At 34.1% G+C, this 12,021-nt stretch overlaps 2 protein-coding genes across 2 annotated transcripts in view; one reads left to right on the top strand and one right to left on the bottom strand.

Moving 5' to 3' along the window:
• Positions 1–5,966, top strand: part of LOC108719032 (regulation of nuclear pre-mRNA domain-containing protein 1A) — a 35,600-nt gene extending 29,634 nt beyond the window's left edge. The window contains exon 7 of the mRNA XM_018267621.2: positions 3,193–5,966. Within this exon, the coding sequence (XP_018123110.1) occupies positions 3,193–3,342 (150 nt within the window). The 3' untranslated portion in view covers positions 3,343–5,966. The remainder of the gene's footprint in view (positions 1–3,192) is intronic.
• Positions 5,967–8,382: 2,416 nt separating this feature from the next.
• Positions 8,383–10,799, bottom strand: LOC108719033 (UPF0711 protein C18orf21 homolog). The gene is made up of 3 exons (XM_018267623.2): positions 10,734–10,799; positions 9,339–9,550; positions 8,383–8,771 (listed from the first exon to the last, which is right to left on the bottom strand). The coding sequence occupies exons 1-3, from the start codon at positions 10,749–10,751 to the stop codon at positions 8,615–8,617; spliced, it is 387 nt and encodes a 128-aa protein (XP_018123112.2). The 5' UTR covers positions 10,752–10,799; the 3' UTR covers positions 8,383–8,614.
• Between the last annotated feature and the right edge of the window lie 1,222 nt (positions 10,800–12,021).

Genomic DNA, 12,021 nt, shown 5'->3' with positions numbered 1-12,021 from the left:
TGATTTGCAAATCATCCGATTCTCTCCATTTTTCTTTACATTTTACAGTGTCCCAAATTTTGTGAAGTTGATACTAAAATGAAGAGGATATTAAAAATCGTAAATTAATTGATCCCTTCAGCCTTTTCTTTCCTGCTGCAAGCAATCATGCTGATAGGTGTTCCAAATAGATTATTTATTCTAAAATAAGCTTGTTAGGCCAGGTGAAATCAATCTGTCATGCATGCATGTACACATAAATTATTAAATCTTAAATTATTATTTAAGAAAGTGATATATTTAACATTTACCAGGTATTGCTACCATAAATTAGTTTTCCCTTGGAAAACAAAAGAGTCAAACTGAATCTAAAAGCAAACCTTTAAGATAATGTCTATTCTTTGTGCTAACATTTCATAATCTGGCATTTCAAATAGATTCCAGTCAGAATACACATAATTGTTCTTTGCTGCTTTAATAAATATTGTTGAGAGACCACTCAGAGTCAGGCAAGAGTATTTGATTGGCAAACCATATATTATAAATAGGATTCTCACTGTAATGGGGCTACTTAAAAGACCCCTTACCATAAATAGTCCCAAACAAGGGAACAATCTTTAGTTCATATTACACAGGGAATAAAAAAAAACCTGACCCTAAAATGCAGAGCAGCGCAACGGAATTCCCTGGCACCATCTTTTCCCCATTCGCATTCTTTTGGGTCTCTTCACCGACACGAAGCCTGGGTGAACATGCACAGTTGGGCCTAGTCAGCAATCTGTTTTAACTGTGCATGCTCCCACAGGCTTCGTGTGAACAGGCAGAAGTTGGTGCCCAGGAACTCTGCTGCGCTGCTCTGCATTTTAGCCTCAGTTTTTTTTTTCAGGGGAACCTTTTTGACTAATGCGCGGGAGGCTTTTGTTACTAGGGGGGTTTAGTTCTCCATTAAAACTTCATTGGAGAACCTGAACCGGTCTGTTTTTGCTGTTACAGAGAGCATGCAAGAAGGGACTCTGTTCATACACACAAGATTTCTCAAGAAATGAAATGATCAAGTGTCAAAGCACATTTGTGGTATATTTCATCAAATGCCCATGTGGCCTGTACTGTATAAAAAATATACAGAAACCGAAACATAGGTTCTCAAATCAGAAAAGTGTAATTAAAGCAGCCACTGATACAACAAAACTGGCCCAACATTGTAAGGAATAATGGAACATTGTCTTATCACTTTAGCTCATGGGCATTGAACAAGCTCTTCATATCAAATGTGGCATAGATCGCAACACACTATTGTTGCAGAAAGAGGCAGAATGGATGTTCCACTTATAAACTAGGTTTCCATTTGGATTAAATTACTTCAGCCTTACTTGTTTTCTGGATACTAGGTGATTTGCCTTTTATGGTGTACTGGTCTATGCTAAATGCCTGAAGATGCACATTTTGAAACCTATTTGGAAGGTATGCAGGTTTGGTTGATTGAGGAAGTGACATACTAGTATGGCAAGAGGGTATTTATTCTTTACGTTGCAGTGTTTTAAATTACCTGTATTTGTATTTTTTGCATGTTTACCTGACGAAGACCCCTGTATATGGGGTTCAAACGTTTTGGGTTCCCTGTATATTATGAAATAAAGATTTGATCATTGTTGTATTTGAGTGCCCTGTTCACTTGTGATAGACCACTCAAAGAGAACTGCCTCTTTTAAACAAGAAATGCAATTGGTGTATTTACTTTAGTAAACTTTAGCCACTTGATATCAGCTTTTGCCAACATCAAGTATAGTTACATGCATACATACGGTATAGAGACACATAAACACACATATATAAAAATATTATGGGTCATTTGATGACAATAGTAAATAGAAGCAAATATATAAAAGATCATCTTTAAGTTGCACTTGTTGCATTTTATTGCTAGTAGTCCCCAAGAGCCATTGTACAGGATTTTTTTTGCCATCATATTTTCAGGGCACAAGGCCCAACATCATACAAATAAAAATATAAGCATCCGGCGAGATGACAAAGCTGTTGGATGATTTGCAACTCTTTGTCGTCTTTGATCCGCTTATTTGGGGGTTGGGAAAACAACCCTTTTCTTCATTAGCAAGTGCCAGCATTTCACATGATAAAGGGTAAAACCAATGGCTAAAGCCTTGGCTTTCATATTGCACTATACTGGAAGGATCAATTATCAACATTCTCCTTCAAGTGGTTTTAGAGGTTTCTGAAACCATGTATAAACTCATTTTCTCTAAAATCATGAATGCAATGTAATTAATTAAAACATCCGAATATAAAAAGCATGAACAAAATATCACTAAATAATGTGCTTAAAAAATACCAAAACCTCTAAAAATTTGAGTTTGGGACAATAGCTAACAAAAAAATTGAAAACCTCTAAAAGTCAGGATGTCTCCTAGGATCAACACATCTCCCATTGACTTTACGGGACCTCAACTGCTTTTACTTGGCAAAAAGTAAAGATTTGTGGGGGGAAAAAACTTTTATTATTTAAAGTCCAAATGCTAAAAACTGGGAAAAAATGTTTATTTTACAATGAAATCCAAATTTTTTGTGAAAAAAAAACTAGCATTTTTAGAGATTTATTAACCCTATTATGGGAAAAAGTCAGAATCCGAAAATCCGGCATCTCAGACCTGCCGGGGTTGTATAAAAGTCAATGTAGAGGTCCCTGTTCTGTTTGAAAGTTTCTGTGGTCTGCACTGGAATTAGCCCAAAAATCTGACTATTTCGGGCTTTTCTTCTTCTCTACGAAGATGGTTTAGGAGTCATCCCTAATCTTTAGCCTTATGCATACAGTATATTGAGGTAATATTTAGGTAACTAACTTGGCAATTCATGTGTTTTTCAACCTTCCCCCACACAGATTTGTCTAAACATGCCTTTATTCCATGCTGAATCTGATTTTAAGATGATCTGATTTGAATTCATATTATAAATATTAATTATGTTCATGTTGGGTATAGTATTTTTCTTAGAAAATGCTAATGGGTTTGGTTAGGATTTTACCTGATCCGAATTATACTATTTGAAACGTTACACCATAAAAATGTCTGTGTAGCAAAATGTACTTTACATTGAAGATTTTGTTAACTATTTATATTGTCTATTATTGTCATCATTGATGACAATATTGAGCAGGTGTCACTGGAATGTTAATAACATTCACTTATCCCTTTTACACAGGAATTCAAACGCAAGTTGGCAAAAGTATCACAAGTAAGAAAAGAACTTCGATTACGTCTGCAGAGCCTACCTGATCTGTCTCGCCTTCCCAATGTCACAGGAAGTCGTGTTCATTTGCCCTACGGTGGAGATATTTATAGTGATGATTGACTAAATGTCCTAGGTCATATTTTATGATGGCTGCTGTGGTCTTGGATTAAATTAGTCTGATATTATTATTTTTGTATATTGTTGACAGTGTGGCAGGAAATTGAATAAATAATTTCTCATGTGTTTTAGGCTTACATGTCATACATGAATGGTTAAGATAATGGACACTGAATTGGATGTACGTACATGCTTTTAGTATTTTTAAAATAAATAAAATTTGGATAGATTCTGAAGAGAGAAAAGCAAGCAAAGGGTATACAAGAATGTTTAAACATATGTAATGATTTACATACATACAACCTACTTTACTTACTGTAGTTCAGCTACTGACTGCAATTGCTTTTTTTTCATTCCTTCAGTATGGTAACATGTTAACATAATATTAGGATTATGTTACATGTAGTGGTAGTAATGTTAAGACTGCAAGAAAATTTAAGAAATATGACCTCTTAGGTTAATTTACTAACAAAGGTGTAAAATGCACCAGCAGGTTTATCCATCGTAAAAATCAGATCTTTGCTTTAATTATTTAATGTGAGGTTGACTGATCAAAATGTATTGCTTTGGTAACTGCTCCAGTGACACTAGTATCTGAGCCCCGGTCTCTACAGTTTAAGATTAGTTTATTCCTTAGGGTGCTCTTTATTTTGTTCCATTTATAGACCTGCACATCAGTACACCTGCAAAATCACTAAATGAGGTAAATGAAAATAAAATCTCTGATAAATACCTTTTGCGTAAAAATGTTTGTAATTGCTGTTATTAATGGGAAGGAAACCATAGAATATCAGCTCCATTATTGAAGAAAATCTATAATAGGCTTTGTACCAATTTTGTTATCAGTTTATCAAATAAGTAGTATTTCCGTAAACATAACATTTGTGAATTACCACTGCACAGGGCATTCCCCTTTACAATGGACTCCTGCTAGCAAATCAGTTGCTACAAAGGGTTAAGGGAGGGGTGGTATAATGTTAATCTAACAACCTACCTCACTGTAACTAAACATGGAGTAGCTTTAGTTTTCCTGTTTAGCTTAAAAAATAAGCATAGAAGAGTTTTGAAAACGGATATAGAGAAACACATTGCGTCAGTAAGAGCCTCATCAAAAAAATGCAAATATCAGTTGTTATATTTCAATTTTTGTACAACTGCAGTAGTTTGGTAGTTTGTCTAATAGTTTGAACAATGTTTTTTGTTTCACACTATTCTCTGGAAAGTGCAAAGGCTGGTGTGCCAAGTATCAGAAGTTCATTACTTCAAATTAAGAAAATTGACTTTAGAAACAAAATTTCCAATCTCATCTTATTAGTAATGAGTAATAAACTGAATGGGTGTGCATTACTGCAGAAAGCTGCAGTGGATTATGACAGGGATGGTGCAGAGTTGTGGATTGTCATTTTGTTCTGTGCTAGACTCAGTAGAGGTTTGATTCCAGGTTACATTGGTATTACCGGTATATTTAATGCTAGCATGATATTTTAATTTTTCCCTGGCTGTACACAATGGGAGCAGGCACCAGTACTTGAAAAGTGTCCTACATTCAGCACTGGTGTCTGCTGCTGTGGGCTCAGACCCACAATTCAGATTGAAATCAGTTAAACTTGCATTGTTGTGTAGTGGAATGCACAGAAAGCCTCTGCATGACAAAGACAAGTAGAAAAGCATGTGAATACAGAGCATTAGATGTTTTCCCCACCTTCATTATTGGACTGTTTAGCATTCTTTAAATATAAAGCCTGGACTACTTTATGCGTAAACTGGACTGCTTGGGTGAAAAATATTAAAAAGTCAAATTCCACATATGATTAGAAATTAAACTCTACCATTTAATTTGACATATTTTTGATGTAATAAAAACATTTTGGTAATATTACAATTACCAGAAATCCAAGTAAACACTCGATTTTTTTCACTGAACTTTGTGCTTGAGATATGTCTTGGAAACGTTCTTTTTTTAAATCCTTTGTATTATTTGTTGTTTGTATTTACTCAGCCATGAAACTAAAAATATAAAAGAATTGTCCAGAATAATGGTAAAGCAACTCAATTATTAAATAAATAGGTGGTAGGAAGATTTCCATTAAAACTAATACAAAATGCTGTGGAGAAGACATGAAAAAAATAATATAGGTGGAATATGCCAGTACAGTGAAGTATTTGTACTGCTATTCAAGCATACCATTGTTCATTCATGAGAACTTCTGCAATTTAAATGTAGACAATACCTTTGCACACTGCAGTTGTTACATCCAATCCAAGTTGAAATGCCTTGTGGATTAAATATTTATGTCATTTCATTGTACATTTGTAAACCACCTTCAGTATTGTTTGGATGTTTGTAGTGTTGTTTCATGTTTTGTAAAGAATTCAATGAAGATCATGGTGAAGCTGTTACACCGATTGGACAGTCCGTTTGTTTATGGTTTAACTCAAACCTTATCTGGGTTGGATGGCAACTGTAGAAGACATTTATCTTTTGACTCCTGAGTATTGATGTCACTTTTTGGTTATTTTGTAATAATGGTTTTTTTGTTTTTATACAACTGGTGAAAGAGTTACTTCCTAACATATCATTTTAAGCAGTGTGCATGTTGGAAACCATTCAATAAACAACTACCAACCATTTATTTGTGGTTTTTCCAAACTCCTATTACAGAGACAAAATTACCTGACACCATTTAATGTAAGCTTGGGGTAACGGACTGAATACAAGCAATTGTGACCATTGATTTTTATGGTTTAAGTCAGTGGTTACTTTTAAAACAGTAGTTTGAAAATAATATGTTTAAAATAATTAAGTTTACCTTTGCTATATCAATTCTGCTAATTATTTCCACCAAGCTATGGAGTGCTACAGTTAAAATGATCTTGAAAATGATTACCCTAAATTCAGACACCTCACCAATCTTTCTACCACCTATAATGTTACCAGTTAATACAGCCTGATGTGGTAAGGTCGTGTACTCAAAAAGTGAGGCTGTGCAAACAGAACTTTTATCCTGGGTACCAATGTGGGCACTACATATTAAAAGTGTAATATTAGGCTTCATTTATTATTATGACCTTGGTGGTGCTCAAATTTGCAACTATTTGGGTTTTATGTAATAAAAGGCACTAAGTTGGCCCAGGGGCACTAACCCATAGCAACCAGTCAGCAGGTAGAATTTACTGGTCACATGGGTGACTGCTACTGGGCAAACAGTGCCTTTTATTACATATGGGGGGTTTTCTTGGAGCTGTGCTCTGTGCATGGGCACTAAGGTGCAATTTTATGGTAATTTTATAGTCATTTCTTCATTGGCAATGTGTTGCCCTGAAGGATGGATGTTAACAGGTAATATGTGAAATGCCGGTTGTGATGCAATCTAGCTACAATTTAAATTGAGTTGTAGCTGTATTATCTTAGCAACAGCCAATTGTATTATTTGCCAATTGTTCATGTAGTGCTTTCCTTAAAGAAGGCATTGTGACACATTTTGTATGTTTACTTATAAAGCGCTGTTAGGATACACAGAGCAGGGGCGTTTCACTTGCTGGATTGATTCAATGGATTTACCAGACTACTGCAAAACATTTATCTTTCTCTTCTTGGGTCACTCACTCTTTGTTCAGTGTTCCATATAAATAGAAGTGAGCTGTGAAGCTTAGAGAATTTCAGAGAGAGAGCTACATTACATATTAGTTTTACATTTATGTTTCAAGAATTCTCTTAGACACAGCTAAATATACATATCTGATAGGATCTATATCTGATAAAACCTGCACTTCTTACAGGACATGTAAAGGGGGACTCAGCAAAATAATTTTTTCCTGGATTTATTTAAAAACATGCCATAACCTTGAAATCACAAAATGGCATGCAAAATGAACCGGTAAAGTGCTAGCTTGCTAGATAAAGGCTTAATTGATACCCAGTGGGTAAATCATACTACGGCAATGGGCAACCTGTATTTGCAAGTCGAATGTTTTAGCCATAATGAAGACAGTAGTGTTAGAGCTTATAGCTGAAACTTCCATAGCATTGTGAAAATCATTTTATCGTTAATCCGGTCATATCTATATTTTTTCTTGCTTTGCATGCTATAATTTCTCTTGTAAATACACAAACATGATGAGATATTTTTTAAGGAAAATGATTAAAATATATTTAAAATATTGTAATAAGACAGAATGTGGTTATAATTCTTTTTCATTTAATGACTATTTGCCAATAACAATCATAGGGACATGTTCCCGTGTCACTTTTCCAGATTGCCCCATCAAAAAAATGCCTAGAGCTTGCATATAACCATTTGAATTACTTTTGCAGTAACAAATTTTACCTTAACTGAATGCAGACCTTTTAATGCCTTTTTTTGAGTGCTTTTTTATTTTGAATTTGCAGGTTTAGGAAGCATCAGTTCTGGGAAGATGAGCAAAAGACAAACAAATACCGATATCATATGTCCATTTTTCAACACAAGTTAAAAAATAGGGCTTTTTTTTTTTCAAACTATGTTTTTTTGCTATTTCTTTGGCTAAACAGGGAAGAAGTTACATTTTTGATTCTTGCAAAACAGATTACTAGATTATCAAGGGATATCTGATCTTCGATAAGCTCGTCTACCTTACAAGAACCAAACATGGAGTAGCTTCAATTTCAATGTTTGATAAAACAGTAGGAGCAATATATATTCAGTACAAGCAATATTCACTAAATTTATCTTTAAGTTTATTTTGGTATATACACAATACAATACACAGACACCTATGTACCTGGCAAGTTTTTCTTTTTTAAAAAAAAAGCATTGTTTTTGGCAGACAACTGAACTTCTAGCTCTGACTCCCCTTTGCAGTAGTTAACATAATGATGCTGCCTGTTCAGGAGAAAAGAGTAAGAAAGCCATCAGGATCCCAATTTCCACCACTGCTAAAGTAAATAATTTACATAAATTGAGGAAACTGCACAATGCAAAAAAATATTTGTCTCCCATGGAAAACCTGCCTCTGGCAATGACAAGTATCACATGATTTCCTTGATCAGTCATCTTTAACCTGTACTTTATATGGCACAACACAACAGAGATATAAATTAATCAATTGATTTAATAAATATCTAAATGCAAAGTACTCAAATTACTATTGCAAGAATCTTTAAAAGTTGCACTGTTGTAAAAAATGATAATAAGGTACAACTTATTTAATAACTATTTTCTGACAGTTGTAAAAAGACAGACTGCTTTTTGACAGAAGAACAGATTACTTATTGTATAATGCTTTATGAAAAGCTTCATGCAAGAGATGACAAAAAGTTTTGCAAATCTCCCTTTTTACTTGGCTCTCTCTCTTCCTGACTAAGGAGCATTTTTAACTTTGAAAAATGAAATTTCCCCTTTTTTGAAGACTTCACAGAGGTGGCTGGAGATGACTGCGCAGATGCACAGGATCTATAAAACAAGCAGAAATAATACAATTCAACTATAAAATAGTCAATATTTTTCCTGTACTTTTTTTTTAATATAAAAAAAAAATCCAAGCTCAGAGAAAAAAGCAGTTGTCCCATCTATTGACATGCTTATTTGTGTTTAAGGTCTATATAGGGCACATTTGCAATGTTAATGTCTTGTGAACAGAAGTAATTAAGCAATTTTTCAACTTGTATTTTTAAATTTTTATTAACTGAATCTACTGAACAATTATGATAAAATCACAGATTATTTAAACAGTCTGAAGAAAAGATGGTTAGCTGGGGGACAACACAGAGAGGAGAGATAATGGGAGAGAGAGCCTTGAGATTTCTGAAACAACTTGAAACTAGTTTGTTACTACAGTAACTTGTGTGTTCAGAAGTCAACAACAGAGTCCAACAACAACATAAACACTAGACTTGACATCAATTTCTTGTGCAATCTTAGCCCTAGTTTTAAATGAGTGTTTATTCATCAATAACTGAATGTTAATAATGTAATCGATTATAAAAACCCTAGAGTACTCTAAAGAAATAGACTTTGTACCTTGGTGTTAAAACAGGACTTCTGCCTTTTGAGCTCAGCTTCTCTTCACTGTAAGAAAGGTTTGCTTTTCTGCTTGAACCAGGTGTCCTTATTCTTAAATCTGTGGGTGCACTCATTCGCAAGGGCTTTGGGGTACCTGGGCAATTCGCAAGAAGATGTCTGCTTTCACCAGCATACTTTGAGACATTACTGCATGTACTACAGGTAACCATCTAGAAATAAAAGTGAAGTTTTATGTTTACATTTTTTTATACACATAACACTTTAGGGATTAATCAGTCACAGTAAAAGGACCTAAACATACAGCCTTTAGCTTTTAAATCTTTCCTGATAATTTATTTGTGAGAATATCTAAAAACAAATACAGGTCAAGAGCGATCCTCAGGCCTGTAATGATCCCTGCCATACAGTCATAATTTGGTAGCAGCAAACAAAACTACCTATATAGTTCAGAATACTAAGCTACTGTATAACTATGGGAGTAATGAAGAAAAGGCATGGGTTAGCAGATAGCATTTAATAGATGCACACAGTAGAGTACAATGGGTTTAGAAAAGTTAATTTCTACATTAGGAATATAATGATATTTCACCCTGTTTACCTCATTATAAGCTATGTTCTATTGATATGTCATAACTATATCAAGTCAATGACATATTAGAGGGGAGGGGTTGTATGTTTGCTGCCTAGCCCTCCCCTTTACCTAAACAAACAAAGTGTTAAAAGTTATTTGTAAATGTATTGCAAGTAAAATAATTCACAGTAGTATTGACTCCTAAAGCAATGTAACCTGGACAACTTCTGTTACATTGTACATTGAGGGACAGAAAGGGAATGAAATACTGCTTGTAGTTGGAATAACATTTACAAATAACTTTAAAGCTCTCAATTTTTTAATAAATGTGAATTGGGAAGTTAAAAATCCTTTAAGTAAAGCATTACAAGAATTACAAAATATCTTACTTTTCTATTTCAAATGACATTACTCTTTGCTTTATAAGTAAAAAATCTGAAAAAAGTATTTTCAAATATAAAATTTTCAACATTTATTTGAATAGTTGGCTTGACATTATGAGCTTTAACACTAGAAAAAAATTGAATTGTAAAGGTTGATCCAATCATAATTCATTTCAATAAACAAAATACATTATAAGAAAAAGAAAATAGTTGTACAAGCTTTTTCCCATACACATTCTCATACCTTACATTAAATTTCCATTATGCAATATACTGCAAAGTTAAAGTTGCTGAACATTCCCAATCACTTTTAGTTGCAGAATTATATATTTTTAATGAATAGCTCATGCATAGCTTAAAAAAATCACAACAATTAATGACAATCTAATTTTGAGAGGTACTTCAATTAAAGACAAAGAAAAGAAAAAGGTTGCATACCGATGCAAACATTGCCATGGTGGATGGAAAGAAAAGCAAAGAATTCAGTTCGCTTGGCAGGTTGTGCGGTTATACTCGTCTGCAATCTCTGACATTTATATTACTTGGCATGCCACACCCCTACATCAATACTGGACAAGGGAAACCTCATTCAGTTATCAATTCTACCCATTCATAATTTAATGTGAATGTTCCAATTACAGACAGGCAGAGCAATTTTCCCACTGACTACTTTCTATTAAGACAGAGTAATTTTCTAGCCTGTATGAAAATTCTTATTTAAAAAAAATAAAAGAATTTTGGAATGTAAATGCAACTATATATGGCCAGATTTTAGACTCTTAGGGGCAGATTTATCAAGGGTCAAATTTCGAGGGTTAATAAACCCTCAAGTTCGACTCCCGAATTCGAAGGATTTTAGCTCAAATACTTTGATCCACCGATCGAATAAAAATCATTCGATCGACCGATAAAATCTTTCGAATCGAACGTTTCAAAGGATTTTAATCGATCGATCGAAGTTTTTTATTCAATCATAAAAAACGTAGAAAAGTGCTGGGGAAGGTCCCCATAGGCTAACATTGAACCTCGGTAGGTTTAAACTGACAACTATGTAGTCAAAGTATTTTGTAAAGAGACAGTACTTCGTCTATCGAATAGTCAAACGATTTTTAGTTCGAATCGAAGGTCGTAGTAGCCTATTCGATGGTCGAAGTACCCAAAAAAATACTTTGAAATTCAAAGTTTTTTTCATTCGAATCCTTCACTCGAGCTTAGTTAATGTGCCCCTTAGAGGTCTAAGAATCAAATGAGTACAGTATTTTTATTCCCACATTGAGCATTTCTAATCCATGAAATATAAGGCAAATTATGTGTGAAGTGTTAAAACATGCACTTTTTTTAAAGGACTTGTTTTCAGACATAGATGTAAAATACACCAATGGCTGGCACCAACCCTTTGAGAAAAACCGTGCTTTCATTTGTTGTATAAAATAGTTGGGTCAGTGTCTCAAATCCCACTTGGAAACAAAAAAAAAAAGCAAATAGTACATATACAACATATCAAATGTTGCATCTGAGCAATTTTGTTTTCTGAAAAGCATATGCTTGTTTTGAATTTTATGTCAATTAAGTAGGGACAGGAGCATCAAAAGACTGGAAACTGGAAGTTGTGTAGTGCTAAAAAGAGTGGATCCCAGAGAGGCTGGGTCTCTCAGAAGTAAAAATGGGAAAGGGGTACACCACTCTGTAAAACACTGCAAGGGCAGGATGTTCCCCAGCGTAATAA

Source organism: Xenopus laevis, chromosome 6L, assembly GCF_017654675.1.
Source record: "Xenopus laevis strain J_2021 chromosome 6L, Xenopus_laevis_v10.1, whole genome shotgun sequence".
NCBI classification, from domain to species: domain Eukaryota; kingdom Metazoa; phylum Chordata; class Amphibia; order Anura; family Pipidae; genus Xenopus; species Xenopus laevis.
Note: the sequence above shows the minus strand (reverse complement) of the source record. Positions and strands in the feature narration are given on the sequence as shown.